At 42.7% G+C, this 26,743-nt stretch overlaps 1 protein-coding gene across 4 annotated transcripts in view; it reads right to left on the reverse strand.

Annotated features, from left to right (window-relative positions):
- Positions 1-615: 615 nt before the first annotated feature.
- The window catches only part of KPNA6 (karyopherin subunit alpha 6), a 31,183-nt gene continuing 5,055 nt past the window's right edge, over positions 616-26,743 (reverse strand). For 2 of the 4 annotated variants that reach the window (XM_083512491.1, XM_083512494.1), the window contains exons 2-14: positions 16,852-16,988; positions 15,718-15,813; positions 15,290-15,389; positions 13,008-13,102; positions 11,781-11,912; positions 10,770-10,858; positions 8,975-9,074; positions 8,193-8,356; positions 7,517-7,595; positions 7,060-7,185; positions 5,358-5,485; positions 3,210-3,388; positions 616-2,531 (exon numbers count right to left, since the gene is read on the reverse strand). In XM_083512491.1, the coding sequence (XP_083368617.1) occupies positions 2,344-2,531; positions 3,210-3,388; positions 5,358-5,485; positions 7,060-7,185; positions 7,517-7,595; positions 8,193-8,356; positions 8,975-9,074; positions 10,770-10,858; positions 11,781-11,912; positions 13,008-13,102; positions 15,290-15,389; positions 15,718-15,813; positions 16,852-16,988 (1,613 nt within the window). In that variant the 3' untranslated portion in view covers positions 616-2,343. Of the gene's footprint in view, positions 2,532-3,209; positions 3,389-5,357; positions 5,486-7,059; positions 7,186-7,516; positions 7,596-8,192; positions 8,357-8,974; positions 9,075-10,769; positions 10,859-11,780; positions 11,913-13,007; positions 13,103-15,289; positions 15,390-15,717; positions 15,814-16,851; positions 16,989-20,043; positions 20,122-26,743 lie in introns of those variants that run through there. The other 2 variants (XM_083512492.1, XM_083512493.1) reach the window with 2 other exon arrangements.

A 26,743-nucleotide genomic window follows, 5' to 3' on the forward strand; every position in this document is an offset into this window, starting at 1 on the left:
TCCATATGCTGCAACAAGACTTGTATAACCTAGACTTAGATCCAGGAGAGGCACTTTTTATGACCTTTTGGGTTATTTCAACAGGCAGAATTCTTGTTTAACTTTTATTTCTTGCAGCAAGAACTAAGAAGCCCATATATTTACTGTGGCTGTTTTTCTTCCGGCAGGATTTCAAATCCTAGCATCAGTTTAAGGCAAAAAAGGAAATAGTGAAACTGTCTCTATCCCCCACCCCTTTATATTCCCCGATCTATGATTGTACGGTGGGGACCTTCAATTCAATACTCTCTATGCAAGCATCTCTAAAATCAGTAATTTATTTATTTATTTATTTATTTTTAAAACTATACCACCAACTGCATAAAGCAGTGCTGCCCGGCAGTTAAGAGTGCCGACCCACCTATGACTGCCGAGTAGATTCAAAGCCTCAGCTGCATCAAGAGAACACTATGTCCTCAGTCAGGAGTACTTTGCCTCCATTCCCCTTCAACAGTAAAATGATGTTAACCTACCTCGCAGGGTCACTGCAAGACACAAATAAAAGCATGCATGCCATTTTGCACATTGGATCCTGGATACTGCTAGTTATGTTAAGGAAAACAGTCTTCACTCCAGTTCTTATCTGGATTGCAATCACTGAATGCACAGATGTAGTTTATTAGTTTCCTTGGCATTTGTTTCACTTTTTTTCTTCCTTTTAAACAACAAAGAGCAAATCTCTATTACAAAATGCAGCCCAAGGTTTCGCATCCAGCTTCACACCTGCCTGAACTTCTCTTCTTGAATGCTTTGGGAACCCTGAATTCAAATGTCGGAGAGTGAGAAGAAGAAAAGGGGGAGGGGATATGTGCATACCGTAAGCATTTAAGCAATCTGAAGGGGCCATTCCCCATCGCAGAAATAAGCTGATAGTTTGCCTTGGCCAAGTAATCTATACCTGGTAAAGGGAGTTCAACTAATCTGGCACTTCCTACAGTAGGTAAAAGGAGAACTCAAGATAACCAAAGAGGTTTTCATGGCCATGTGTTCCTAGGCAGGCCTGCCACACAGTATCCTAATATATATACCTTAGAAGAATTATAGTTCCCCCCCCCCTCTGGAGACCAAATTAGACAAATATCTACGTGTATATATAATATATAAAAAATACAGAGCTTTCTCTTCTTCATTTTGAAGTAGAATGTATACGACACAGTTGAGCAGGAGGTAATTCTGAGAAAACACAGGCCACTTGACTCTTTGAGCTGAGAGCAGATTGTGCACCAACTGCAGGTACAAGACCTGCTCCAGGAAACATGTCAGGTTTGTCCCCACCCCAGCCAGCCAAGACCCCAAAAAAGGGAAAGAATTCCTTTCAAAATAAATGACATGGAACCAAAAGGCTTCAATAAGGTTTGAAATTTTTCTTCAAGTAAAGATGCAGGATGAGGTTTCCTCCACCAGTTCAACACTTCAGTCAGTAGCAAATGTAAGAGAAGCCCACCTTCATGGTTAGCTGTGCTTTGAGTCCTTTTAACCGAGGCCTCTTCCTCTTCCTTAGACTGGGCCTTCAGGAGACAGTGGGAACTGCTGCACGGTTTGAATTCTGAAGCAGTTCAAAAAGAATCCCTCCACGAAGGACAGTCTTTCCGATGCCTGGTGGGATGGGGCTGTCCAACTTTTCCTGCATCTGGGTACAGGAATATTTTTGAGGAGGGGGCAGGAGCAGCAGCAACTTGGCCCAAATCCCTTGAAAAGGTGCTGTTTGGCAAGAGGGTTTCGGGGGGCGGGGGGGACACAGAACAATGAGGGCCAAAGTGCTGCTTTTGGCAGATCAATCAAGAGTCTTTAATAAAAATCAAGATGTGCAAAAAAGAATTTTTTTAAATAGTTGAACCCAAGCATCCAGGATTAAATTCCTTGGTTGTGATCTACGTTATTTTGCCTTCTCCCACTGGAAAAAAGTCATCTCTCAAGTACCCAAATGAAGATACACATTTGAGAAAAAACCTACACAAAAAACCCCAGAGGAAAACCACACACTAGAAGGTGTAACTGATTTACACCTCCACTTTCATCCACCTCAGCACCTGCTTTTTTGACACACATGTGCAGCAGCAAAAAGAAAAAAAATGTATTGTGTGTAAGAATCTCTCTTCTTCTGCTTCTTCTTCTTCATGAGCGCAAAGTACTGCTGCCATGTGTCAGTGAAGGAGAAAGCTGTTTTGTAACAGGTGGAGTGGGCACTTTGCAGCCTTTTGTTTGGCTGAGAAGAGAACACGGCTGGGGGTGTGAAGGCTCTCTGCAGTTAACTTTCCAACAAAGTTATGATGTTCTCCCCCCTTCCCCCACTCTGCACACATGTTATAGCTGGAAGCCTTCCATGGGGGCCTCTGGTTGCTGGAATATAAACTGCTGCTGGGCCTCGTCTACCTGGGGAGCCAAAGTGGAGTCGTCGTCATCGATGCCAAAGTAGTGCTCAATCAGATCAAAGGCTTTCTGGTAGATCTCTTGGTTTTCATGGCTCTGGAGAAACTCTATTTTATCCAAGCCTGGAGGAGAAACACATTGTCCTTGTTACTATGCATACACAGCTCCACCACCTGGTGCTATGCTATAGCTACAACTATGGAACTCACTCCCACAGGAGGCACTGATGGCCACCAACCTGGATGGCTTTAAAAGAGGACAGGACAAATTTATGGAGGAGAGAGCTGTCACTATTCTGTCCTCGTGCTCAGAGGCAGTAATGCTTCTAAATACTAGCTGCTGGAAACCACAGAAGGAGGAGAGAGTGGTCTTGTGCTCGAATCTTGTTTGTCGGATGGGAGCTGTAGTCCCAAACAGCTGAAGGTTGGCAAAGGTTGTGGCAGGGTTTGGGGAGGACTAAGGAGGTGTGCCAAAAAGTTCAAGGAAATGGTGGACCTGTGAGGAAGTTGAGAGCTTCCATCACACCAGTGAGTCTGGGAGGCGGTTCTAGCCATTAAGAGAGCAGAAAGAAAGAAAGAAAGAAAGAAAGAAAGAAAGAAAGAAAGAAAGAAAGAAAGAAGAGGAATGACTTGCAGGTGACTGAGGCTGGTGGAGATGGAGGAGCATAGGTCACATGCAGGTATGTGTGAGGATGTGAAGGAAGAATCACTGACAATTTATTGGGAAGTGTTTGCAAATGAGGGTATACTTATTAAGTTGCCTCGGGAAAAGAGTTTCAAGATGCAGGCTGGCCAACTCACCATAAGCTTCCTCAATGAGGCTGCAATAGGGGTTGATGCCAGAGCCATTCTGCTTGGCCTCCTGTTCACCCAGTCGCAAAATGTTCTCCAGGCCATTCAAGGCCACTTGAACGATCTTGGAGTCCATGACAGTCAGAAGGTCACACAGGGGCTTGATGCAGCCAAGGTTGACTAAATACCTGAGAAAGGGAACACAAATGCTCAGAACTTCACCTATGTTCAAAACCAAACCAAAACAGGCAGACGTTACTGGCTGAAGTTCAGGTCAAATTTATGTAACTGTTCCAAGTGGGGGGGGGGCAGGGAGGTAAGTAACTCAAGCTTGCTTGGAATACATGCCCTTCTGCCTCACCATGTTCTCACACAAAAGGGCTGGGTTATGGCAAAAGATGTGAGAATGGTACTCTGCCCACGTTCAGGAGAAACTTTAGGTAAGCTTGGAGATGCAAGAGTCTTGGAAGATTCCAGGGTTTAAAAACCTGCAAGGTTCCGCTGAAGTTAAAGTGCTGAAAGTAACAGAAAAAGTATGTCCTGGTTGCCAAGTTGTGCTACTCTGTTTTAGGACATGTACATTTTGATCTACATTCTATTATCCCCCTCCAAACCCCCAGGGAAGTGCTTGCCAACCAACAGGAAGGTTACAGTGCCCTGAACAAGGATGCTGCACTAATAATCAGACTTACCTGCTGTGAATTACCGTATTTTTCGCCCCATAGGGTGCACTGGCCCACAAGGCGCACCTAGCCCCCAGCCCCCAGAACAGGCAGCTCTCCGCAAGCCGTGGGAGCCCAGCGCCGGGCTCCCACCGCTTGCGGAGAGCTGCGCGAAGCCTGGAGAGCGAGAGGGGTCGGTGCGCACTGACCTCTCTCGCTCTCCAGGCTTCAGCGACAGCCTGCATTCGCCCCATAGGACACACACACATTTCCCCTTCATTTTTGGAGGGGAAAAAGTGCGTCCTATAGGGCGAAAAATACGGTGATACTTTTTAAAGGAAGCCCTTTGTTCTAATGAAAAATATAGCAGTTTAATGGTCTGGGGCAATGAAATCTGCATACACTGTGGGAAATATGCCCTTGTCTCACTAGTAATACTGATGATCATCAGTTTCTGGTGTTTGTTTGTTGTTGTTGTTTTGAATAATTTTAAATTTTTAAACAAGGCTCATAGGAATAATAAATGATACAAATAAATAGACCACATATTCTCATGGCATTTGTAGCACAATAAATTTGCAGTAATATCTACAACATATGGAGCATTATTATTGGTCAATGTACAAGTTATTGGTTCAGGAATTGCTTTAAACAAAAACAAAAGTGAAACAGAATAGAACAGGGTTAACAGATAACATTCAGCATCACATAGCTAGACACCAATCAGGAGTTCTTGAGGTTGTGCTTATATTAAGTATGAGTGATAGTCATTGATGAACATGGGAGGCGGGTTCAGAGCGAAGATAATAATTCATCAACTAGATTGGGCTAAAATGCTGACGGGGAGGGTCATTCATTTTCTGGAATACTGGCATATGTTGTGAAATTAAACCATACTGGGGCAAAGCCATCTTTCTTGATCTGTCCATATGTTAACTATAGTTTGTTACTCTCTCAAGGAGGGCTGTTTCCCAAACTGTTTTGTACCAATTGTCTATTGTTGTGATAATCAGTTTCTGTTAACTATAAAGAAATAGGGTGTGTGGAGTGAGAGAGAGCTCTCCTCTTGTCCATGCTCCTAACCTGGTCCTTCTTTCTCATGAGAGCAAGAAGTGGGGGGAGGGAGTTACATGTCACTCATTCTTCCTACCACAAATAGTGTCTCTTTCTGACCAATTCTTAAGTCTCTCAACAATCCATTCCTGACTTCCTCCACAATTTAACCAGTTCTTCCATATTCTTTAAAAAATAAAACAACACAAAATAAAATAAAAGGCAGCCCAACCTAACTGCAGAACTCCTCTTTCTACCCAACTTATTTGGCCAAAGACCATAAAAGCAAGGTCAAGACTAGGCACGATGTATCCTAACCCATCCCACAAGTCCTTTCACAGCAAAGTTCTTCTGGATCTGTGGGTAATGAGAACACTGTGATATAAAGAGGGAGGGGAGCCAAATGGAAAGACTTTGCAAAATGAGAACAGCCTCAACCTACTTGATCTGCTCTGGGGTTCCTCCTGATGTTGCATTTGTGATTGCCCAAGCAGCTTCTTTTCTTGTGCGAAATTCAGCCTTCTGCAAGATCTCGATCAGCACTGGGAAAATGTTGGCATCTATGACTGCCTGCAGGGGGAATGTGAAAAAGAGAACAGTGAGTCCTTCTCCTGCAAGAAGAAACTCCTGCCATCCGTATTGATGGGGCAGTTCAATCATTCCATCAGCTTCGCTTTCTATGGGCTCACTCTCCCCAAACTGGATTCTGGCTGATGTCTCTTCCCTAGATTTGCTTAGGCTCAGGCAAAGCTTTCCTTATAGCAGCCTGGCAGTATTGTCAGATAACTTTCTTTAAACCACTGCCCTTTGTGCAGTTATCACTAGCTACTGTTGGAAAGTTAGAGAAGTTTCCAACAACAATTTGCCACATGGCAAAGGAAGGGAGGATGGAAAGGGAGCTGCTGCCATTTCAGAAAATTAGGTTCTCGCTGGCACTCAACAAATGAGTCCCACAGCTCTTTAAATTCAGGCTTTCAAAAATTCTAGCAAGAAATTCTGGAGAACCTCACATGTCATTTCATTAAGTTTTGGGGTCTTTAATACTTTGAGTTGGTGTGCGGGGAACCTCCAGATATTGCTGAACTACATCCCCCATCAGCCCCAGCAAACATGGCCCATGGCTAGGGATGATGGGAATTGTACTTCACCAACATCTGGAAAGCACCAGGTTCCCCACGCTTGACTCAGAAGGTAGCTATTCAATTTCTGCTACAGGCTTTGCAAACCCATCTTTTGAAAAGGAGCATTTGGTTTCAGGTCAAATGATCGGGAAAGCATGTGATGGAAGGTTCCCGGGTATATCAAATGACTTAAGATGCAATTTGGGGAGTATATGTTCTGTGGGGAAAAACAGATCCTGCTGCAGGTGATCTCTGTAGAAATCAATTGCTACCTTCAAAAAATGCTACAATTCCTTATGAACATCAGTCATTGTCTGAGCCATGCAACCAAGAGCATTTTGTTTGCTTTGACTATCATTTCTGCAGTATTATTCAAGGAGAACAAGTCTCAGAACACTTCTGCCTAGGAGATGCAATCCAAAAGCAGGCAGGCAGGCTTGTACATCTGCTTGGTCCAGAAGAATTTCATTCTTTTGAAGAAGCTTTCACATTCCAAAGTATTTTTGCTTTAGCAGTAAGAAACTGCCTACTTATTTCCATCCTTACAATTTGTAAAAGTTGTAGGAGCAAGATTAATATAAATCTCCCACCTAACAGCTTTCCCCTCCCTGCAGTATCCCCAGGCTTGTACCGTAAAGTACCATAACAGTATGGCTGCCACACCCCAGGGCTGGCTTTCTCAGGCACCTGCTAAGGTCAATACTCCAGCAGTGGCCTGCTGTCAACTGCTACAGCCTTCTGGCCCTGTTCCACCTCGCCACTGCCACCTGCACATCCTCTCCCTGAAAGCAGGCAGGTGAACAAGCAGTAGTGGCGACAAGGAGGAGAGGATCCCCTTGCCCCAAGGGCTGACCCCAAATGCAGTGCTGGCACTGTTATTGCATCAGCACCCAAGTACCCAACAGGGAGACTGCTTGAGAAATAGCCAATGATGTATGCCCTTCCTATGCCATCTCTCCCATTACATTACCAGAGTAAAAGACCCAAAAGGTCTGCTGCCCTTTGAGTCAAAGCAAGCTGTACCTGTATCTGAGCACTGTTCCCCGCTGTGACATTGGAGATCGTCCAACAAGCTTCTTTCCGGATAGACTCTTTGGAGCTGCTGAGTAGATGAAGGAGACAAGGCAAAGCTGAGCAATTCAGGATCACCTGAAAAGGGGAAGTTGAAGAGGCGCTTGTTAGAGAGAGCTGCTCCTACCCAAAAGAAGAACACCAAGCTCTTGCTCTCTAGCTACCCTGAAAAGTCTCTGTTTTTATTACAATTCACAGTGGCAAGAAACAATCCGGCTTTCCCTGTATGACTGCAAATCCGTCCCGTCCCGTCCCCCAATGAAGCCAGTGTTTGCTATGATGACACTTTCACATCTTCTCCCAAAAGCCTAACAGAAATGCATCTTCCAGAACCAGCCCTCTGCAGTGGTTGTAGGTTCCCTATCCTGAATTTGGGACGGCCCCATTTAACTCTTATTCCCAACGTCACCTGGGTCTGGATATCATCCCCCGTCACAATGTTGCCAACAGCTCGCAAAGCTGGGGAGGCCACCTTGTAATCACTGTGCCTGCCAGGAGAAGAAAAGGAAAAGATGCCCACCTTATTACCCAGCAGAAAGAACACCCCAATCCCTATCTCAATGCTTCACTCCTCTTGGCACTGGCTATGCTCTACCATTTTGAGTGTGGTACTTCTGCCCTACTTAAGACATCTACTCTATTTTATTTATTTCGTAAGATTTATGCGCCACTTAATTGTGTGTATAAAAAAAACACAAAGAAAAATTATGGTGCTGTTCACATTATCCCACCTATTTATTCCATTTTAAGTCCAATGTATGCACACACACATATGCAGGGGCTGGTGCCATTCTATACTTCCTATGTCAGAAGGTCTCAGTACCTATAATGTACATTAACATTATCCCCCTTCTGATGAATGGAAGCCACACGAGCCATAATAATGGTCAATATTAATTCCATATGCTGCTTTTGTAAAACTTCCAAAGGGTGCCAACATTTCCCTCAGGCCAACATGTGGCTAAAATTGTGACACACATATCCCTGCCATGTAAGAGATATGTCCTCCTATGAATCCCAGCTAGAGAGGGAAGGCAACTCTGCCATTACACACACACCCCATCCTTCAGAGGCTGGACACTTACATCAGCAGTTCCACCAGTCGCCGACACACCCCTGAATCTATTACAGCCTGGATTTTCTCATTGGGGCCATCCGACAGGTAGGAGAGAGCCCAGCATGCATCCGCCAGCAAGTCTGAGTCACTGCTGAAGAGTAAGCGTGACAAGACTGGCAAACACGACGACACCTACCAAGAAGCACAATCGTAAGGGAAAGATAGTAAGATCCCAAGAGAGGCAAAATGGCAAATAAGCCCATGACAAATTGGGGTTGGGGACCAGGACGAGTTGCAAGCAATGAAGGAGAATACCTGAATGCCTGTCAATTGCAAGACCAAACTCTTGTCCAACTTGACTCATAACATAAAAATCCATTTTGGGAAGGCGGGGAGGGATTGTTTGAACCAATGGCCCAAGCTACAAATCCGCCACCCTTCATTTCCCTTACCCTGGCTTGGGGCTGTTGCTCACAATCACTCTGCTTACTGGAGAGCACAGCAGTGTCACAACGGGATGTCCGTGTAGAAGAAGCTCATGGTGGCCTATTCCTGGCATGCTCATTGCTTCACACACAACACAGGGTTAGTAGTGTATATTTTTGCCAAGGGCCAACCTTGAAACTTTCTTCCAGATGTAGTAGTTTCTTACTACTACTAGGTTAGACTTTTTGGCCCCACACATTACAAAATATGAAGCATGTGGGTCGAGTGTGGTTGTGGGCATCTACTTCAAATGGTATAGTCTAGAGTTCTATGACATCATTCTGTGGAAGGTGCCAGGGCAGAGGCCGCACTTTTATATCTCACCTTCTCAAATTCAGGGGGTGGGTTTTTCCCTCTGCACAAGTTTGACAAGGCCCAGACAGCATTTCGTGTCATTGTCAACCTGGTGGATTTTGTGAGGAGTCTGGAAAACAGGCAAATTATATTTTATATAAATATTACATTGCTAAATATAAATCTAGTGATTACGATTGTTTGTTCTTACAGTCATCATTTTTATCAGTTAAAACTCTTCTAATCCTTAAGTCCTTTTCCTTTCAGCGACAGCTTGAATTCAAGCTGAAGTGCAAAAGTAGAAAAGGAGAATCTGAAACACACCCAGACCTTTCTGGGTTGTTTAAAGGAAAGCTGAGTTACCTCAATCCAAAATCCAAAATGCCTACTATGCCACAATGAACACTTGCAAGACATGTCTTATTTCGCATCATCAAGTTTTATCCTGCCTTTTCTCCCACCTACTCAGGGCAGCTTATGTGGGGTATCCTATTTTAACATTTTTGATTGCCAGGTGGGCTGTCCCACCCAACTATCGTGCAGCCAGCTAGCTGTCAAGCACTTGGGAACTGCAGTGCAATGGGCTTTGCAAAGTGCTGTGCACAGGGCTGGCAACGCTGCTTTCTGCAGGGACCAGCTATGTGATTGAGTTCCCCACAGGTAAGTCTACCACACAGCAGATCCAGCCACATCTCTATCTGCCCCACACCAGCATCATATGTGACATCAGGTGGGGGGCAAGTAAGCAAGATTTGGGGGTGGGGGAGGACCATCTTGCAAGCCAAACTGCAAACTGTGCCAGGCCACATTTGTCCCATGGGCTGGAGATTCCCCAACCATGACTTAGGAGAGATTGCTTAGGCTAAGAGAACTGGATCATGGTCTGTTCTGGTTGAGGGCTTCCCATAAGCATCTGGATGATCTGTGAGAACGGAGATGTGTTTGGCTTGATCCAGCAGGACTGCTCTTATGTCACCTAGCAAATTTAAATGACCAAATGGAAACCTGAATCTATTAGCCTCTCTGTTGCTCAACTAAACATGCTTGTTTATTACATTTATATCCCACCTTTCCTTCAAGAAGCTCAAGGTGGCATATAAAGTTTTCCTCCTCCCCCATTTTAGTCTCATAACAGCCCTGTGAGATAGGTTAGGCCAAGAGTGTGAATGACCCATGGTCACTGAGGGATGAGTGGGGATTTGAAACCTTGTCTCCCAGGTCCTAGTCTTAACCTATTCATTCATTCAATCAATCAATCAATCAATCTATCATTTTTAAAAATTGTATACCACCCTTAGAGCTCAGGGCGGTTCACAATATAAAACTGGCTCTCATCCACGTTCTGATCTTCATCCAGAATTCCATCTTCCTTCATTATCAGGAAGGAAGGAAGGCCTTGCACGTTCTTCCCTGAGCAGAGATCTTTCCCAGGCATCCCTCCTCAGGTGAGCCACATCACTAGCATCATGCTAAACCACCATAGGCTTCTTGCAATCTGGCCTTCACAAGGTGGGTCACACCAAAAATACCTACAGGGTTGTTTAAAGCTATTGGAGTGATAAGCTGCGTGTTACTAAGAAAAATGAGTCTCCATCCTGGACCTCTAGCCAGCCTGGTCTGGGGAGAAGTCTCCTCCAGACTCCAAATATGGTGATCAATTTGATCCTTCTCAAGAGAAAAATCCCACTGGGTCTTCCCAGGGCAGTTTCATGCCACCTAACAAAATCTTTACATCCATGGCTGTAGAATGGAAACAAGGGGACACACGCACACAGGCATTGCCAAGGAGCACCCGAAGTCGGAGTTTCATGCAACAGCTACTCACAACAACAAGGGAGGGAGGATGCCACAGTTGAGGACGTAATCACGGCAGGCAGAACTGTCTCCAGCAATGTTCCCCAGTGCCCAAACAGCCTGGAAGAAGAACAGGAGCTTCAGCACTCAGTCATTGAATGGAGAGGGAATGGTGGAGCAGGAATCCCTGGGCCCCCCTCAAAGAATCCAATAACTTGTGGCAACTTTCAGCTATTTGTCATTTTTGCAATTAAAACATAGCAAAGCTTTTTTTCCTGAGAGTTTCTGCACACACCAATGTGGGCAGATGTTAATTGCTGTAGGGAGCTACTGGCAAATGTTTGGTTGAAATCAGTGTAAAATGCATCCCTAGCTTTCTGATCTTGCTCTCCCTACTTTGAATCATTGACCCACAGCGATTCAAGCTCCTATGTTCCCTTGCTGCCCCATTCCCGTTCTTGCCAACTGCTCTTGAGCATGCCTACAAAGCACTAATGCCACCACAGGCCCGGCCCACTGCTCTGAGCAGTCAGGATGCTTTTGTTATTACTATTTATTAAATTTATATACCACCCATCATCAAGAGACCACAAGACAGTTTACACACACACAAACACACACCGCATTAAAAGGCCATAGATTGATTAACAGCCCAAGGCCTGGTTGAAAAGGAATGCTAATGATATGTAACTAAGGCACCTGGCAAGTCTCCCTGGAAAAAGCATTCTACAAATGGGGAGCCACCACAGAAAAGTCCCATTCTCGTGTTGCCACTCTCTGGGCCTCCCGTGGAGGGTGCACATGAAGAATGGTATCAGATATTGACTGCAGGGTCTGGGTCGGTTCATAGGGGAAAGACAGTCCTTGAGCTTTCTGTGACATCACTGCAGCTTTGTCAATGACACTGAAGAGGCAGGGTAGGGGCTTCACAGGCAACAGGGAACACCCAGTTTTTCTATCATATAAAAGCTTTGCAGGAAAGAAATTATTTGGAACTGCTCTCCCACAGCTAAGCCAAAAGCTCTCCCTGAAAACGCCTTACCTGCTCTTGGACATCTTCAAAATCAGAGCTCAACAATTCAATGAAGATTGGAACTGCTCCAGCTTCTATTACTATTTTGGTTTGTAGTGAAGTGCCCGAGGCAATGTTTGTTAATGCCCATGCAGCTTCAAACTGAAAAGTAACAAGCAACCAATTAAAGGAAGTCTCCAACAGAAGTACACTGTACAACAGAGCAGTGGCCCCCAAACTCCCCACCCCAGACACTTGAAAATTATTGATGGACATAGTGGACCACTTAATGGTTTTTCTGCCTGTTAGAGAAATTGCAATGAGCTGTGCGAGATGCTGAGTGATTTTTAATTGTCTTTTTTATTGCTTCTGTTATTTCTAATTTTGTATTTTATTGTATTACAATTCGCACACCACAAAATTCAAATCGTACTGCAATAAAATACAACACAAGCAACAAAAAAGCAATAAAAATACAATTAAAAATTCAATATTAATATTTTATATAGACATGCCATGGACCACCTGAATGAAGGACTACAGTTTGGAAATTCCTGCAACAGAGGATTCGTTTTCCTGGATTTTAGCTAAAGCAAGTCAAAACTGACTTCTCACAGAACTGTTCAGTTTGTGCCTTGAGAGAAACATTTCACAGAGCAGAGCATTTCAGAGGCTGGACCCTTTGTTGACATGCCGTGACCAGGGCTGTGGTGAAAGTTCAAAAGACTTAGTCAAATGTTCTATTGGGGGTGTACAGGCAAAATTTGGAACCCCTACTCCTCCCTTCTGCCAAAAAAACAGGAGCCATTTTACTGAGTCTCTGAAGATACAAAAGACACCCTCATGGAAGAAGTTTACCCATTTTAGCTGTAGTGGCTAAAGCATCACTCTTAACTTTTTAAATTTTAATTAACTTTAATTTGAGAGAGCACAGTCTCCATTTTCTTTTTCCCACTATGCCCCAGATTGATGTTGTGTCTGGGACCATGGGGAAATGAAAGGTAGTCAAACAACAGAACCAAAGTCTATAGACATCACATGTAAGTGAGCTTTTATGTTATAGGTTTGTGGGCGGATGCTTAACATTTGGTGGGAAGGAAAGTCAGACCACAGTCGTGGCTACAGTCACAAACAACCCCATGCAAAGGCACAAACACTACGAGTGACAACGGGGCCAATTTAATTTCCAGAGAAACAGATGACAACATTGTCGATAGCACTGAACACCAAATGCAAAGGAATCTCATTCTCACTTACCTGCAATGTGCAGTTTTCACTTTTTTTGAGGAACTCCACAAACCTGTCCACCACACCCTGAGTATTGATCACTTCATCTATTGGAGGATTGGGCTCTAAACAGAGGGGGAAAGACTACTGTTAACACATACTTTTTTCTCCACGACACCAGTGGTATGCTAAAAAAGCACTTAGGCACTTAGTTTGTAAGCAGTTAGCACAGATAGTGATGTGAGGTGAGAATATTCTCTGCTAGAAAATTCTCCGGAGAATATTCTCCACAGCTCTCTTCAGTTTTGCCTTAAAAGTTTGTCGGACGCAAAGTATGCTTTAAAAGCTTTGGCTGCAAAAGAAGAAGTGGAAGATATTTTATCAAATTGTATAAAGTCCTTGGTACTAAATGAGGCAGTACGTTGGCTAAGAGTACTAAAATTTCGTGACCTTATTGCTCCAATAGTGAAATGGATAACATTATTAGAATCGGACACACCAAGGTTAAGTAGGGTGGTTGAGTCATTTAAAGAACTAGAGGATCACTTTGAAAAAGTGATGCCTTTGAGCAAGAAGAGAAACAGCTGAAAGAGGCAGTTAAGAAAAGAAATGGCATTGCAACCAATTCACTTTGCTGCAAATATCCTTGATCCCAAGTATAATGGCGTTCATTTATCACGAGATGAACAAATTCAAGGTACTGAGTTCACTGATCTCAAAATATCAGCTAGTGTACCAAATAATGCACAAGATATTTTGGCAGAGCAAGCAGCATAACGTGCGAAGGAAGATTTTTTTAGCAAGTTATATGTATTATATTATTTTCAATGCATTAAAACGAATATTCTCCATTTTAAATGAAAATTCTCTAATATTCTCATTAATCAAGAATATTCTCGAGAATATTCTCCAAAAGATTATTCTCGAGAATTTAACATCACTAAGCAGAGATGCCCTTTTTATCGGTTACCATCACTGACACGAAGGCAAGATATTTGTTCCGACAGCTGAGGTTCTCAGTATTCAATGAAGGCTACACCTGGGGCAAGGAAAGATTGCGTATTGACAAGCGCCTAGCTCCTGCATGTGGTGGACAACATAGAGCTCAAGGTCAGAAATCTCACCACCAGGCCATCCATATTTTCAAGACTCTTATATTCTAAATTAAAATGGCCGTTGCATTAATAATATAGCATAAGAACGTCAGAAGAGCCCATACAGTCCAGCATCATGTTCTCCAAGTGCCAGTGGAATACCTAAGGGAATCTTGCAAGCAAGACACTGGTGCAATAGCAGTCTCTCCTCACTTGCTATTCCCAGGAACTGATAAACAGAGGCATACTAGAGACAGAACATAGTTTTATCCTCCATGAATTTGTCTAATCCTCTTTTAAAGCCATCAATATATGAAACAGATCCCACAATTTAATTATGCACTATGTGGCTAGGTACTTTCTCTCAATGACTCACACCCCTTAATCATTCAACATTCAGCTTCATTGAATGGTCAAGGTTTTAATGTTATGAAAGACAGCAATAAACTCACTTTTCTACCCACTTTCTCTACACCATGCATAGGTCTACAGACCTCTCATATCACTCCTTGCTCATCTTTTCTCTACATTAAGAAGCCACAAATGCTGCAACCTTTCCTCATTGGAAATCAGGGTTGCTCTTTCCGTAAACTTTTCTAGCTCTACAATATCCTTTCTGAGGTGAGACAACCAGAATTGTATACAGTATGCCAAGTACAGTCACACCATATGATTTGTATAACAGCATTATGACATTGTCACTTTTATTTTCAATCCCTTTCCTAAGGATCATTAAAATGGAACTTGACTTTTTCACAGCTGCCACTCACAAGGTTGACATTTTCATCAACTGATCCACTATGGCACCAGTTCAGGCCCTATGTGTATATATGTGATTTAACCCTATGTTCAGGTTTGTTTAAAACCATCTGCTTTCTTCATAAGAAGCTCTTCAAATTAGGGCCAACAGGGCACACATACATCCATAGGCACTGTTGGAAAGGGTCAAGAAATGGTTTAAAAATCTAAAAACACCATCTCTCATTCCAAGAACAATCAGGGTTGAAAGGTTATCAATATTCCAACCCCATGTTTGTATATCCCCATTCTTAACTTATTATACTTCACCTATTCAGTCCACTTTCATTCATGAGTTTTTCATAAGTTTCTGGCAAACTAAGCAATTAAAGCATCTTGAGGTCAACCAAACAAACAAAATACACACAACATTCCTACAATTTCTATTTACAACAGAAAATTCTAAATAGCTATATTTACCTTTTGAAAGCAGTTTCCTGAAGCGCTGGGTAGTTAGTAGCTGAAGATCAGGGTCCTCGGAGAACAGCATTTCCACCATCTCCCTTGTGATTACACCTTCCTGAAAAAAAGCCCATGTATAACAGTCCTAAGGCTAGCTCTTCAAAGCAATGCCCAAATCTAACAGTTCTTCAGATGAGAAACTACCAAACTGGACCTAAGAACATGCAGGCTTAGATCTTCTAAGGTCCTTTTATTTCATTTTTAATTAATAAACCAGGTCCTCATCTTACACCTCTGCAAAAAAACTAAAAAGGAACAGCAGAGAGTAAATTACGTTACTTAAAACAGTTCTTCATTTCTGTACTAGTAAGATTTATAGTGGTATAAGCCAAAGCACAATAAATGCCATTAGATGGGAATATGACACAGCTTCTGAGAATACTTACCCCACCTGTGGTGGAACTGACAAATGAGTCTACATGAGGACTGTCAGACATAGCAGCATCTTCATTAATTAGCTCCACATTTCTTCGTTTAAAGAGCTGAAATAGAAAATGGATATGTGTCAAATCAATGGCAAACAAAAATGCCAAATGTTGGGCATAAGCAAATGCTTTCAGGTCACTGTAGTCCCCTTCACTCTTTGAAAGCAGGGTTCTATTTGTTCCCATCAGCATTTAAGATTCATCAGTCATGAAATCCTCTTGTGAGGATTCTTCACTTCTAAGAAATAAAGAGTTCTAGGACACAAATTCTATAATAGTGCAGACTGAAGAGGAGTGTGTGCACTGCTGGCAATAAACAACAATAAACAACCTTTTTCAATCATCCAAAGCACTGTTTACTTCAGCTGCAGTTAGCTTAGCAAGAGACACAGCACATCCTGGCTTGCTACTCGTTCCTCAAGCCTCACGATCTACAATTTCAGAGGGGTATAATTTGTGGTTTGCCTCCCTCCCCTGCTGCCCCCTCCCCAAATCCAATTTGTAGAACCACATCTTCTGAAACAGATATAGAACAACACTAATTGCAAGGGCCACAAAACTCCTCATCAGGAAACACTGGTGCCTTACACAGTGTTCAAGTTGTTGAACACTGTGTAAAGGCACTGTCTAGAAATTTAGTTTATTTGCATTTTACTGAAACTCCATATAAGGGCATTTTTGAGATACAAGTGGGAGATCAAGAACAGTAGTTTTGTTTATTAAAAGGAAAGGCTCTCTAGTACTTCCTCTTATTACCTGTTATGGTAGCATACCAGATCAAAGACAGCCCCAGGTAATGCATGTGTCCACTTATTAAAACTGGAACCCACCCACCTACCTGCAACTTTAAGCCGTCAAGTGGTTAGGTCAATTCAGACCCCAATGTTTTATTATCCATTTTGTTGTTCTGCCAGCTGCCTAGGAACCACATAGCCAGTGATGGCAATGACCAAAGAATCATTTACACAAGAAGTTGAAACTCATCTGTCTCCTACACTCTAGAAACACAGAGCACAGCCAGAAGTAGAAACTATCAGCCTGGGCCATATTTCTGGTCAACCTACATGCCCTGCTCACCATCCACACAGGAGTTACCTGCTGCTCCCGCTTCTGTTTGCGTAGCTGTATCCCTTCTTCTTCTCTCCTCCGGCGCATCTCCTCGGGGTTCAGTGCCTTGTTTTTGTAGCTCTTCATTCTGTAATTGTTCTCTTTTGCTGGGCTCGCCATGGTTTCTAACAGCGGAAGAAAAGAAGAGGTCATTTTTACTCCATTTCTTTGGGCAACCAAAAGAAAACAGGCATTGTCCTCAAACGCAGGCACTGTTTTCAACACTTGCCAAATGGTACCAACAATCTATTTGCAGATGAGGAATATATCATGAAGTGAGTCAGGACATTGCATGGATAAGGCTCCCTATGCTCTATCCCAAAGTATGGCTGGGAAAGACTCCTTACTGAAACCCTGGACCACTGCTGCCAATCAGTGTAGACAATACTGGGCTAGATGGAGCAATGGACTGAATCAGGATAGGCAGCTGCCTATGCCTTAAACACCCACAATAGCTTTTTAAAAATTTCTCCTATAGGAAGGTGTATACACACACACACACACACACACACACACACACCCCACAATATCTAAGAGCAATGAGCCCAGAAGAGAAAATGAGCAGCAGTTCATTTCTTTTTATTTTTCTTTCCTTTTTTGCCATATAAACCTGCAGATTTTATTTTCCAGCAGATGGTATGCGTGGGTGAATGAAGATTAGGTGATGTTCTCAGCATGTAATCCACCCCACTACTGTCCATTTAATTAAGTGCCAGATAATGTCAAGATGACATACAGCTTCAAGGACTCTTTCTCTTTGATGGTGGAGCAGGGGTTGATGGAACTGAATCAGCTAGGATTCAGATTTCTTTTTAAAAATATATTTTTAATTTTATTTTATAAACCAACTTTCTACTTCTTTTTCTGTTACACATTGTTATCCATCTTATTTAGTACTTCAGTATTTATAACGGAACTTGTTTATTCTAATAGGAGTTCTGATTTTTCAATATGATTTTGCAAGTATCCTTTAAACACCTTCCAGTCCTTGTCTAACTTCTCTTTTGAGATCCTTCCAATTTCTCCCATTGTTTTGGATATATTGTAATACTCCAATAATTTGGTAAGCCACTCTGTTTTTGTCGGCTTTATACTACTTTTCCAATTTTTCGCAATCAATAGCCTTGTGGCTACTGTTGAGTATAAATATAATGTCTTATCCTCTTCCTTTAAACTTCCTGGCACTATTCCCAATAGAAAACCTTCTGATGTTTTCCTAAATAAATATCTAAACATTTTTTTCATTTCGTTATATATAGTTTCCCAAAATTGTTTGATATTTAAACAATTCCACCATATATGCATCATAGTGCCTTTTTCTGTGCTGCATCGCCAGCAGACATCACCACAGTTTTTATTCATTTGGCTATTCTTTCAGGTGTTAAATACCATCCATGTTGTATTTTAAAAAAATTTTCTTTCAATATACAACACGTAGTGAATTTCATATCTTCTTTCCACAATTTCCCCCATTGTTCAAGCATAATATTTTCCCCAATATCTTGCGCCCATTTAATCATGGATGCTTTAACCAGTTCATCCTTTGTTTCCCACTCTAAGTTCAAATTGTATAATTTAGATTTTTTAAAAATTTTCTTGTATTAAATATTTATCAAATTTAGAAATTTCTTTTTCAAATCCTATCTTTTTGCCATTCGCTAATCTATACTTAATTTGAATATATTGGAACCAATCACTAATATGAACTTTAATTTCTGTAAAGTCCTTTAATTTCAATTCTCCATTTTCTTCCTCTAATACAGTTTTATAAGTGGCCCAGTTCTCTTTCATATTTAATTTTTTCACTGCAACAATTTCTGCCGGCGATGCCCACCATGGAGTTTTTGGCTCTAGGAGTCTTTTATATTTCTCCCATATTTTTTATATAGACTTCCTGATTATATGCACTAGGAAGCCTTTATGTACTTTAACTTTCTCATCTATTAGATAGGCATGCTATCCAAATATCGTCTCTACTCCCTCTAAATCCAATTCATCCGAATCGTCTAGTTTAATCCATTCTTTTAACCAGGACAAACCCACTGCCATCATGGTATAACTCCAAGTCAGAGAGGCCAAATCCTACTCTTTCCTTCTTATCTATCATTATTTTATGTTTTATTCTCGGGGGGTTTTCCTGACCACACAAATTTGGCAAATCTCTTTTCTAATTATTAAAGCATTTTTCTCCTCCTAGTATTGGGATACTTTGAAATAAAAACATCATACCTTGGTAATATGTTCATTTTTATTACTGATATTTTCCCTAATAAGGATAAAACTTAGTTTTCCCCATACTTGCAAATCATTTTTTATTTCTTTCCATGTTTTCCCATAATTCTCAAATACATAGTATTTGTTGTTAAATTAATTCCAATATACCTTATTTTCTTTTTAATTTCCAATCCAATTTCTTGTAATTTCACTTTATCTTTTTCTTCCATATTTTTGTTTTCCCATAATTTAATTTGAATCGTGCTAATCTGCCATATTAGTTTCTACATTCCAATATTCTGGGTGTGCATTGTAGGGGATTTTCTGTTGTGATCATGACATCGTCTGTGAAAGCTCTTAACTTATATCTTTTTTTCACCAACTGCTATTCCTCTTATTTGGTTGTCCTGTCTTATGTTCTTTAATAGAACCTCTAATACTATTATAAACAACATTGGGGATAGGGGGCATCCTTGTCTTGTACCTTTGAATACACTAATTTCTTCTCCAAACTCTCCATTAAAAATAATTTTTGCCTTCTGTTGGTTATATATTGCATTTATGCCTTTTTGGAATTTTTCGCCTAGACTCAATTCTTTTAACAGTTTGAGTAGCAGTTCATTTCAATCTAAAAGGATTATAAGGTATCTGACATAAATGGTTAAAATGATTAGCTGCTCAGCTGCCTAAAAGTCCACCTCTGTTCCAAAGCCAACCTCCCTGCAGAGAACACCCTAGAAGCTCTGCTCTTAGAGTATAAGTCCAGGAGAACTTCTCCAACACCAAACAGGAATGCTCTCAAAACCCAAGTTGGTCAAATATTCCACCTTTGGCCAGGTACAGAACCTGCAGAGTGCGCCAGATTGTTTATTCAATCTTCTGCTACTGCAGGTAGCAGTTGAAGAAAAATGAGGGAAGGATGAAACTGAAAAGGAATTTTTATATGATACAAGTAGGATCTAGCACCTGTTTACCCAATTCTCAACTTCCAATCTCACTTTCAGACACCCTTTGGTCCAGGCTTTGCCCAGGCCTCAACCCCACCAATGAAGTCATAACGAGGTATGCATGATAATGGCACCCCATTTCCATAGCAACATCACGTGTCACAAAAGAAGATTTTCAACTTCACTGCAAAGCTGGGCAACAAAAGAAGCTTGTCAAATGGGCTATAGTGGGGAACTACCAGTAAAGCAGCTAAGACAGCTCTGCTTCACTCAGGATGACTGCAAAGCTCTTCCTGGAAAATTTCAACTTCTCTGTCCCACCACAAACTTACATAATGTCTAAGGAATGGCTGCAAATCTTTAACAATCTAGCCCAGATCCACTTCCCTCTCAATCCTCCTATGGTAGTTACTTTTCCCTGCTCTTGAACCTCTTATTCCACTACTCTCTACAGCTTTAAAATCATTTGCTCCTGAATTCTTCCTGTTCTCCCTTGGTGCCGCCTCTGCCTGGGAATTGTCTACGAAGTACCACTCATCTTTCTTTCTTCAAAACTCCCCCAAACCCAGATTTCCCTAAACTGTTTGAGCTCAAGCTAGTCCTCCACTCCCAACCACACCCATCTAAGTGCTATGTACAACTGCATTTTCTCACCCCTCGTCACCCTCCTGCTTCTGTCTCCTATCAAAACTTAAGACTGGTGTTTTTAGAAAGGCCAACACCCACCCTAAGTCCTTGAAGACACAGAGAGCTATAAACCTATCTAATCATTCTCACTGAAGGTCAGTAGCCTTGGCTGCTCAAGCCTTTACCAAAATTGACTCAGGAAGCACAGCAGAGCCGGGTCCAAACTTCAGCTATGGCTTTCCAGTCTCCTGTTAACTATGTCGCTGCTTTGTGCTTCCTACCTCACTAATCATCTCCGCTGAGTAACTGCTGAAACCCAGATGTCTAAAACTGGGCCTTGCATTGCTGAGTCAGACTCAATAGCAGACAGAAGGGGGCGGGAGCTAATGTGTATATGGATTAGACAAATGCAGCAGTGTTTTTATCCCAACTCACATCCCAATAAAGGGAAGCCCAAGCAGCAGGACTTGTGGGAAAAGAAATGTGGGTGTGCTGGGGTCAGCAGGACAGAGAAATTCACCTGTACAGAACTATATGAAATGTTAGAAACAGCCCACATCACTTAAAAAAATATTATTATGCCAAATGTGAAAGAATCAAGGCTGCATCAGAGGTTTACCTGGGTTTTTTTGGGGGGGGGAGATTTCTTCCCCAACCACCCTAATGCTGAGAACATTCACCTTTTTGGCACTTGTCTGCAGATATCAGGTGTATTTTGATGGAATCGCTGTTTTTTAAATGGGTCTCTTTCTTTAGATCAGTCATACAGGTGATGCTAGTCAATTGACCATCATGTAGCCTAGCCCAGCCAGCATCAAGGCAGTATGCAAAACAACTGGACTATGTGCAGAGGTCACGGAGAGCAAACAAAGCAGCAGTAGGTTCACTCTCAGGATCCATTCCTTGCAAAAAGTGCATGGAATAGATTCTGCTCCTTCATGACACAGTAACATTCTGTGCCTACAGCTCAGAGGTTGCAAAGTACACACTTAGAGCTCAAGAACTTAGTCAAGGGCTGGAGTATACATTATAGTTTGATGGCAAAACACACTGTCTATCTTCCCCACATGTCCCCTACACTGGCATTCCCTCCCAACTTGGAATCAGATGTGCACACCAGTCTAGAAACTGGGCCCAAATTCATCCAGCAATCTCCTTGCTTGCAGTCTTTGCTTCCATCTTGACTAGTGATATCCTAAGCCCTGCTAGGCTCTGTGGAAATTCCAAGTTCCAAACAGCTGCTCCCCGTAAATATGGAATCTGACAGTACTACTGTTGAGGGGGACAGTGGAGAATTGCTAAGGCACTGCAAAGGAAGGGAGAATAAACACACAGATCTCCAGTTCTCTTAATTATATACCCAGCGGGTGTCTTTAAGGGACCTCTCTGACAAAATCCTGTACTATCCAATACAGAGCTCCCATCACCCATTAAGAGACTGGCTCACAAGTTAAATTTGGCAAGCTGACGGCAGAGTGCGACAGGGTGCTTGTCATCTTTGGCTCCTGGTGCCAAGGGAAGTATGAGGAGCCAGTGAGCAGTTTGGCAGCAGACACCACCTGCAGACATCATCGGCTTAAAATGCAGGCCCCTCCATGCAAACTAAGTCCAGGATTCAGCAGGAATATTTTGTGATGGTCTCACTCTGTGCCAAGCATGCAGCAGTCACTAGGGAATGACTAACTAGATTTCCCCCTTGCTCATTTCTCTGGATTGAGAGAAACTCTCAGCTCTGTTCAAGCCTGCCTTCTCCTGACATACTCAATATGCAAAGACCATCACACCTTCAGAAGACACTTGCCCAGTTTAGATCCCGTTTCATGTGTCTGAATCCCACAAATCCCTGTTTTATTTATTTTTAGATGTTTTCATGCTGTTGTTTAATTGGTTTTAGGCTGAATTTTGTTTTAACAGCATTGTTTCTTTTTACCACTTAGATCGTTTTCAAATACTAAGCTGTTGATAAATGCTTTTCTAAAATAAATAAGGGCACAGAAACCCCTCTCAGAATATCCTCCATACATTCAGATAATGTGTGATGGGAAGATCTGAATCATGTCATTCAATTATTTGTTTTATTACATCTGTTTGCCACGCATATATCTGTATTCTCTGGATGGTTTTTACCCATGAATAAAAAATGCAGAATGCAAAATTTAAATGGTAAAATAAAAATACCACTTAAATAAACCAGTTATGTGCCCTGAATTTCACTGGGTGGGTGAGAGAGAAGGTGCAAGTGCTTGCCCAAGGGGAGAGGCTGTGGCCCAGCAGTCCAATGTGGTTTTGGAAGTGTCAAGCTTTCTGTCTGCTCCCCCAAGTCAGAAACAGAGCCAACCTCCTGCTTTACAGAGATTCCCTTTCCAACAGGGCTCATAGTGAATTTCACGGCCAAACACAAAACCACTACCAGATGTGTACCTACAGCCAGTAAGACAAAAGGGAGGACAGGAAGGGAAAGCAGAGCCCTGCTGTGTCCATACAGTAGAAACAAAGAGGCTCCACTCTCTACATACAGCCACAGACACATTTAAATTGTCATCCCCTAAAAGTTACCACCTCTCCAAAGGGCTCATGTATAGTAATTAGAACTCTGGTAATATTGACTCCTGTCAGGACCAACTGGGCTCCTGTACAGCTAGGAACCTGTTTTCAATGTAGTGGGACACAAGAGGCTGAACTCAACATTCAACACCTGAGCCACTTGCTATTTGCAACCAGTTTAGCAGACCCAACATACAATCTGCTTTAGGAACATGAGTGTAGGCAAAGCCAGTACCGTCGATTCCAGCGTGTAAGACGTGTTTTTAACCCCGGAAAAGAGATTTAAAAGTCGGGGGTCGTCTTATACGCCGGGTATGGCTTCCTCCCGGCAGCGAACCCACTGCTGCTTCCGAAGCTGCCGCCGCTGCAGCAGTGGGCGGCGCGCTCCGCTCTGCATCGGTAGGAAGCCGCCCAGCAATGCTAAGCCAGCTGGCTTCCTCCCGGTGCGGAGCCTGCCGCCCACGGCGGCGGCAGCAGCAGCTTCTGAAGCAGCAGTGGGCTGTGGGCTCCGCGCTGGGAGGAAGCCGCCCAGCAAAGCAGGCTTAGCATCGCTGGGCAGCTTCCTCCCAGTGCAGAGCCCGCCACCCACTGCCGCTGCCCAGCGAAGCTGCCGAAGCGTATAAGACCCCCCAAATTGGTGCTGCCAATTTGGGGAGTTATCTTATACGCCCAGTCGCCTAATACGCCGGAATCTAGGGTAAATGTCATTTTAAGGGCTCAGCAAGCAATGGCCCTGAAATCAAACCCATTCCCACTCCTCACATGCCTTCCTGTCTGGATTGCCCAAAGTATCTTAAGGCATTAGAAGGAAGGACAGACATGAGCACATAAGGAAGAGTGTAGGCAAGACTTGATAGCAGGGCATGGGGGAGGGGGGAAAATCTCAAAGAAGTTTACAACCTACATTAAAACATCAAATAAAAACAATACAGAAGAAAACAATACAGAAGAAAGTCAAATATAAAGTATACATTAAAAGTAGTATAATTAACTGGAAATTAAAATATTACGTTAAAGTTTTCCTAAATAAAACATTAACACAGCAAAGTTAATTTTTAAAAAATTCTTAAAACATTTCAAAAGAAAACATTGCTAAAGGAAGTCAATTATCAAACACATATTTAAAACAGCATAATTAGCAAGAAAACAAAATATTATCATAAGCATAGAACATGTTCTGCTGTTATTGCTGCCAATCCTGGCAATGTTGGTTCACGGTAGCTGGCAGCTGTAGATGCTCAGACTTGATTATCTGGGTCTGCACTAAGACAACCAAGATGGTCCCTGGCATCTTCAGCAACCTCAGCTTTTATAGCGGGAGTCAGTCAGGGCCTTCCCTTCCCAGGCCAGGTAGAAAAAAGGCTACAAGCCAGGGAAGCACGTCTTCCATGTCTCACAGTCTTCTGTTACTATTTCTGTGGCCTTTTAGAAGTAGGTGGGTTGTTTTTAATGCATTTCTCTTTCCTCTTGGTTTTAATGTATCTATGTGGGATTTGCTGTTTGTTTGGTTGCAACTTTGCTTTAGACTGCCCTGGGCAAGATAAAGCGACTGACAAATTTAAGAAAAGAAAGAAAGAAAGAAATGTACACACTGCAAACTAGGACTGATCCCAATGGTAAGATTGATTACCGAAGCCAAGAGTTTTGGGCACAGCGTCCTCTGTGCTGACAACATCATCTTCATCCCAGCAATTCTTTCAGCTCGCCTGGTGCTGTGGTCACGGCTGGCTTACTCAATCCCACCCACCCAGTGAGCTCACAAAAGCCAGCAGCACATGAGCATCTGTGGAATGCACTACTCTGCTGACCAAGCTGGCTCCCACACGAGGGAGGAAAGTAAAGCATTTTGAGATCTAGGACACAATGATGGCCAAGCAATCCTGCCAAAGGAGGGCAACAGTTGGACACCTCCACCACACTTGCGTAAGAGATGTAGATCAGAACTAGGGAGACTTTTTGGCTCCACAGGCCAGATCTTTATCAGAATCTGCCTCTCAGGGCTGTCCACCTGTCAAAATTGCGCTTTGCATGTCTTCCTGTTCCCCACTTTTAAGCTCTTGATCTCAGAGGCTTAAGCTTTCAATATCAGGAACTTAAAGGAGTGGGAGGGAGACTATAAAACTTTGCACTCCAATTTGAGCTTCCAGAGGATCAGACAGGAGTGCAGGAGCCTTTGCAAAAGCTTTTTTGAACCAGCTTGCACACGAGAGCTGCTTCAATGGGGCACTTTTGCACAGGGCTTAAATCCCTGCTAAGCTAATGAACAGGCTTGAATCCTGCTACATTGGTTGCACAATCTTGTTCATTGCTGGGAACAGGATAGTCCAGCTAACACAGGATTAAACCCTTTTCTCCTGCCCCATTCAGCTAACATCATCTGTGACATAAGCTGATAGGTGGGTGGGCCTGCTTTGGGGGAAATGGCCTTGTTGGCCAAATTGGATCCCCGGGCTGGCCAAGATTAGCCCACAAACCAGAAGCTCCCCTCTCCTGATGTAGATATACTATAAAAGATATACTATAAAAGGCCATCATCACACCTAGAGGTGGCAATATCCAAATGTCTCAACATCTGGGTGTCTGAAATGTTTCCAGCTCTGTGTCACACAATATTGGTGGGGATTAGACAGATGCAGTCCACCTAATCAGAACACACATTATCTGAGTTTTGACAACTGCATTATAATGGCAGAAGTTACAACCAAGATAGCTAAATCCAAGGAGACCCAGACCAAACAAAATGACTAGCGCAGTTATGTGGGTGGTGATCAATTACCAAACAACAGGGTTTAGTTCGTGGATGTGCAACCATCCTACTCTGTCTCATGGTCTTTTCACTAAAGTAGGAGCAGGAAGTCAGGGCCACATGTCATTAGTCTACACTATGGCTGGACCATCAGCCATAGTGTGTGGCAATTTTTTATTACATTTAGTTGGTTTAATTGATTTATTTTTAGCCACTTTGAGTTGTTATGGACAAAAGTTGAGGGTATAAGATTTTTTCCCTCTTAAGCATCATTGCAGGCTCCTTCAGGGTGTTCCTGGAGTACTCCCTTCCACGCCCCAATTGCAGAGCTGGTGCGGCGAAAAGGTCTGCAAGCCACTATTCTCTCAGCCTCACTCCTACGTGTACAAGCACCTGCAATATGGGAATAATATTGATCTGCAGTGACTGCTGTGAATTCCAGAGAAGTAGCTGTGTTAGTGTGTTGAAGCAAAGTTTTGCAACATCTGAAGACTAAGATTGTGTAGTTCATGTCACATTACAAAAACATACGCCACAATAAATCCATTTTTAAGGTACTATAGGGCTGCTTTAGGGCTGCTTAGGGATCACTGAGATAATGTATGAATTGCTTTGTACACTCAAAGTATCTTGCTTGCTAGCAGCAAGGAATCCTTAACTATGACAAATAGCTGAAGGTGCATCTTCAATGCATCTACCAAACAGCCTACACCTGAACCCACATTTTAGGAGTTGTGTCATCCACTGCTACTAACTGCTACTTTGCAAGTGTCCAGGCATTCATCTGCCCTGCCTTCCTAGC

This window comes from Podarcis liolepis, assembly GCF_965112155.1.
Source record: "Podarcis liolepis genome assembly, chromosome: 7".
NCBI lineage: Eukaryota > Metazoa > Chordata > Lepidosauria > Squamata > Lacertidae > Podarcis > Podarcis liolepis.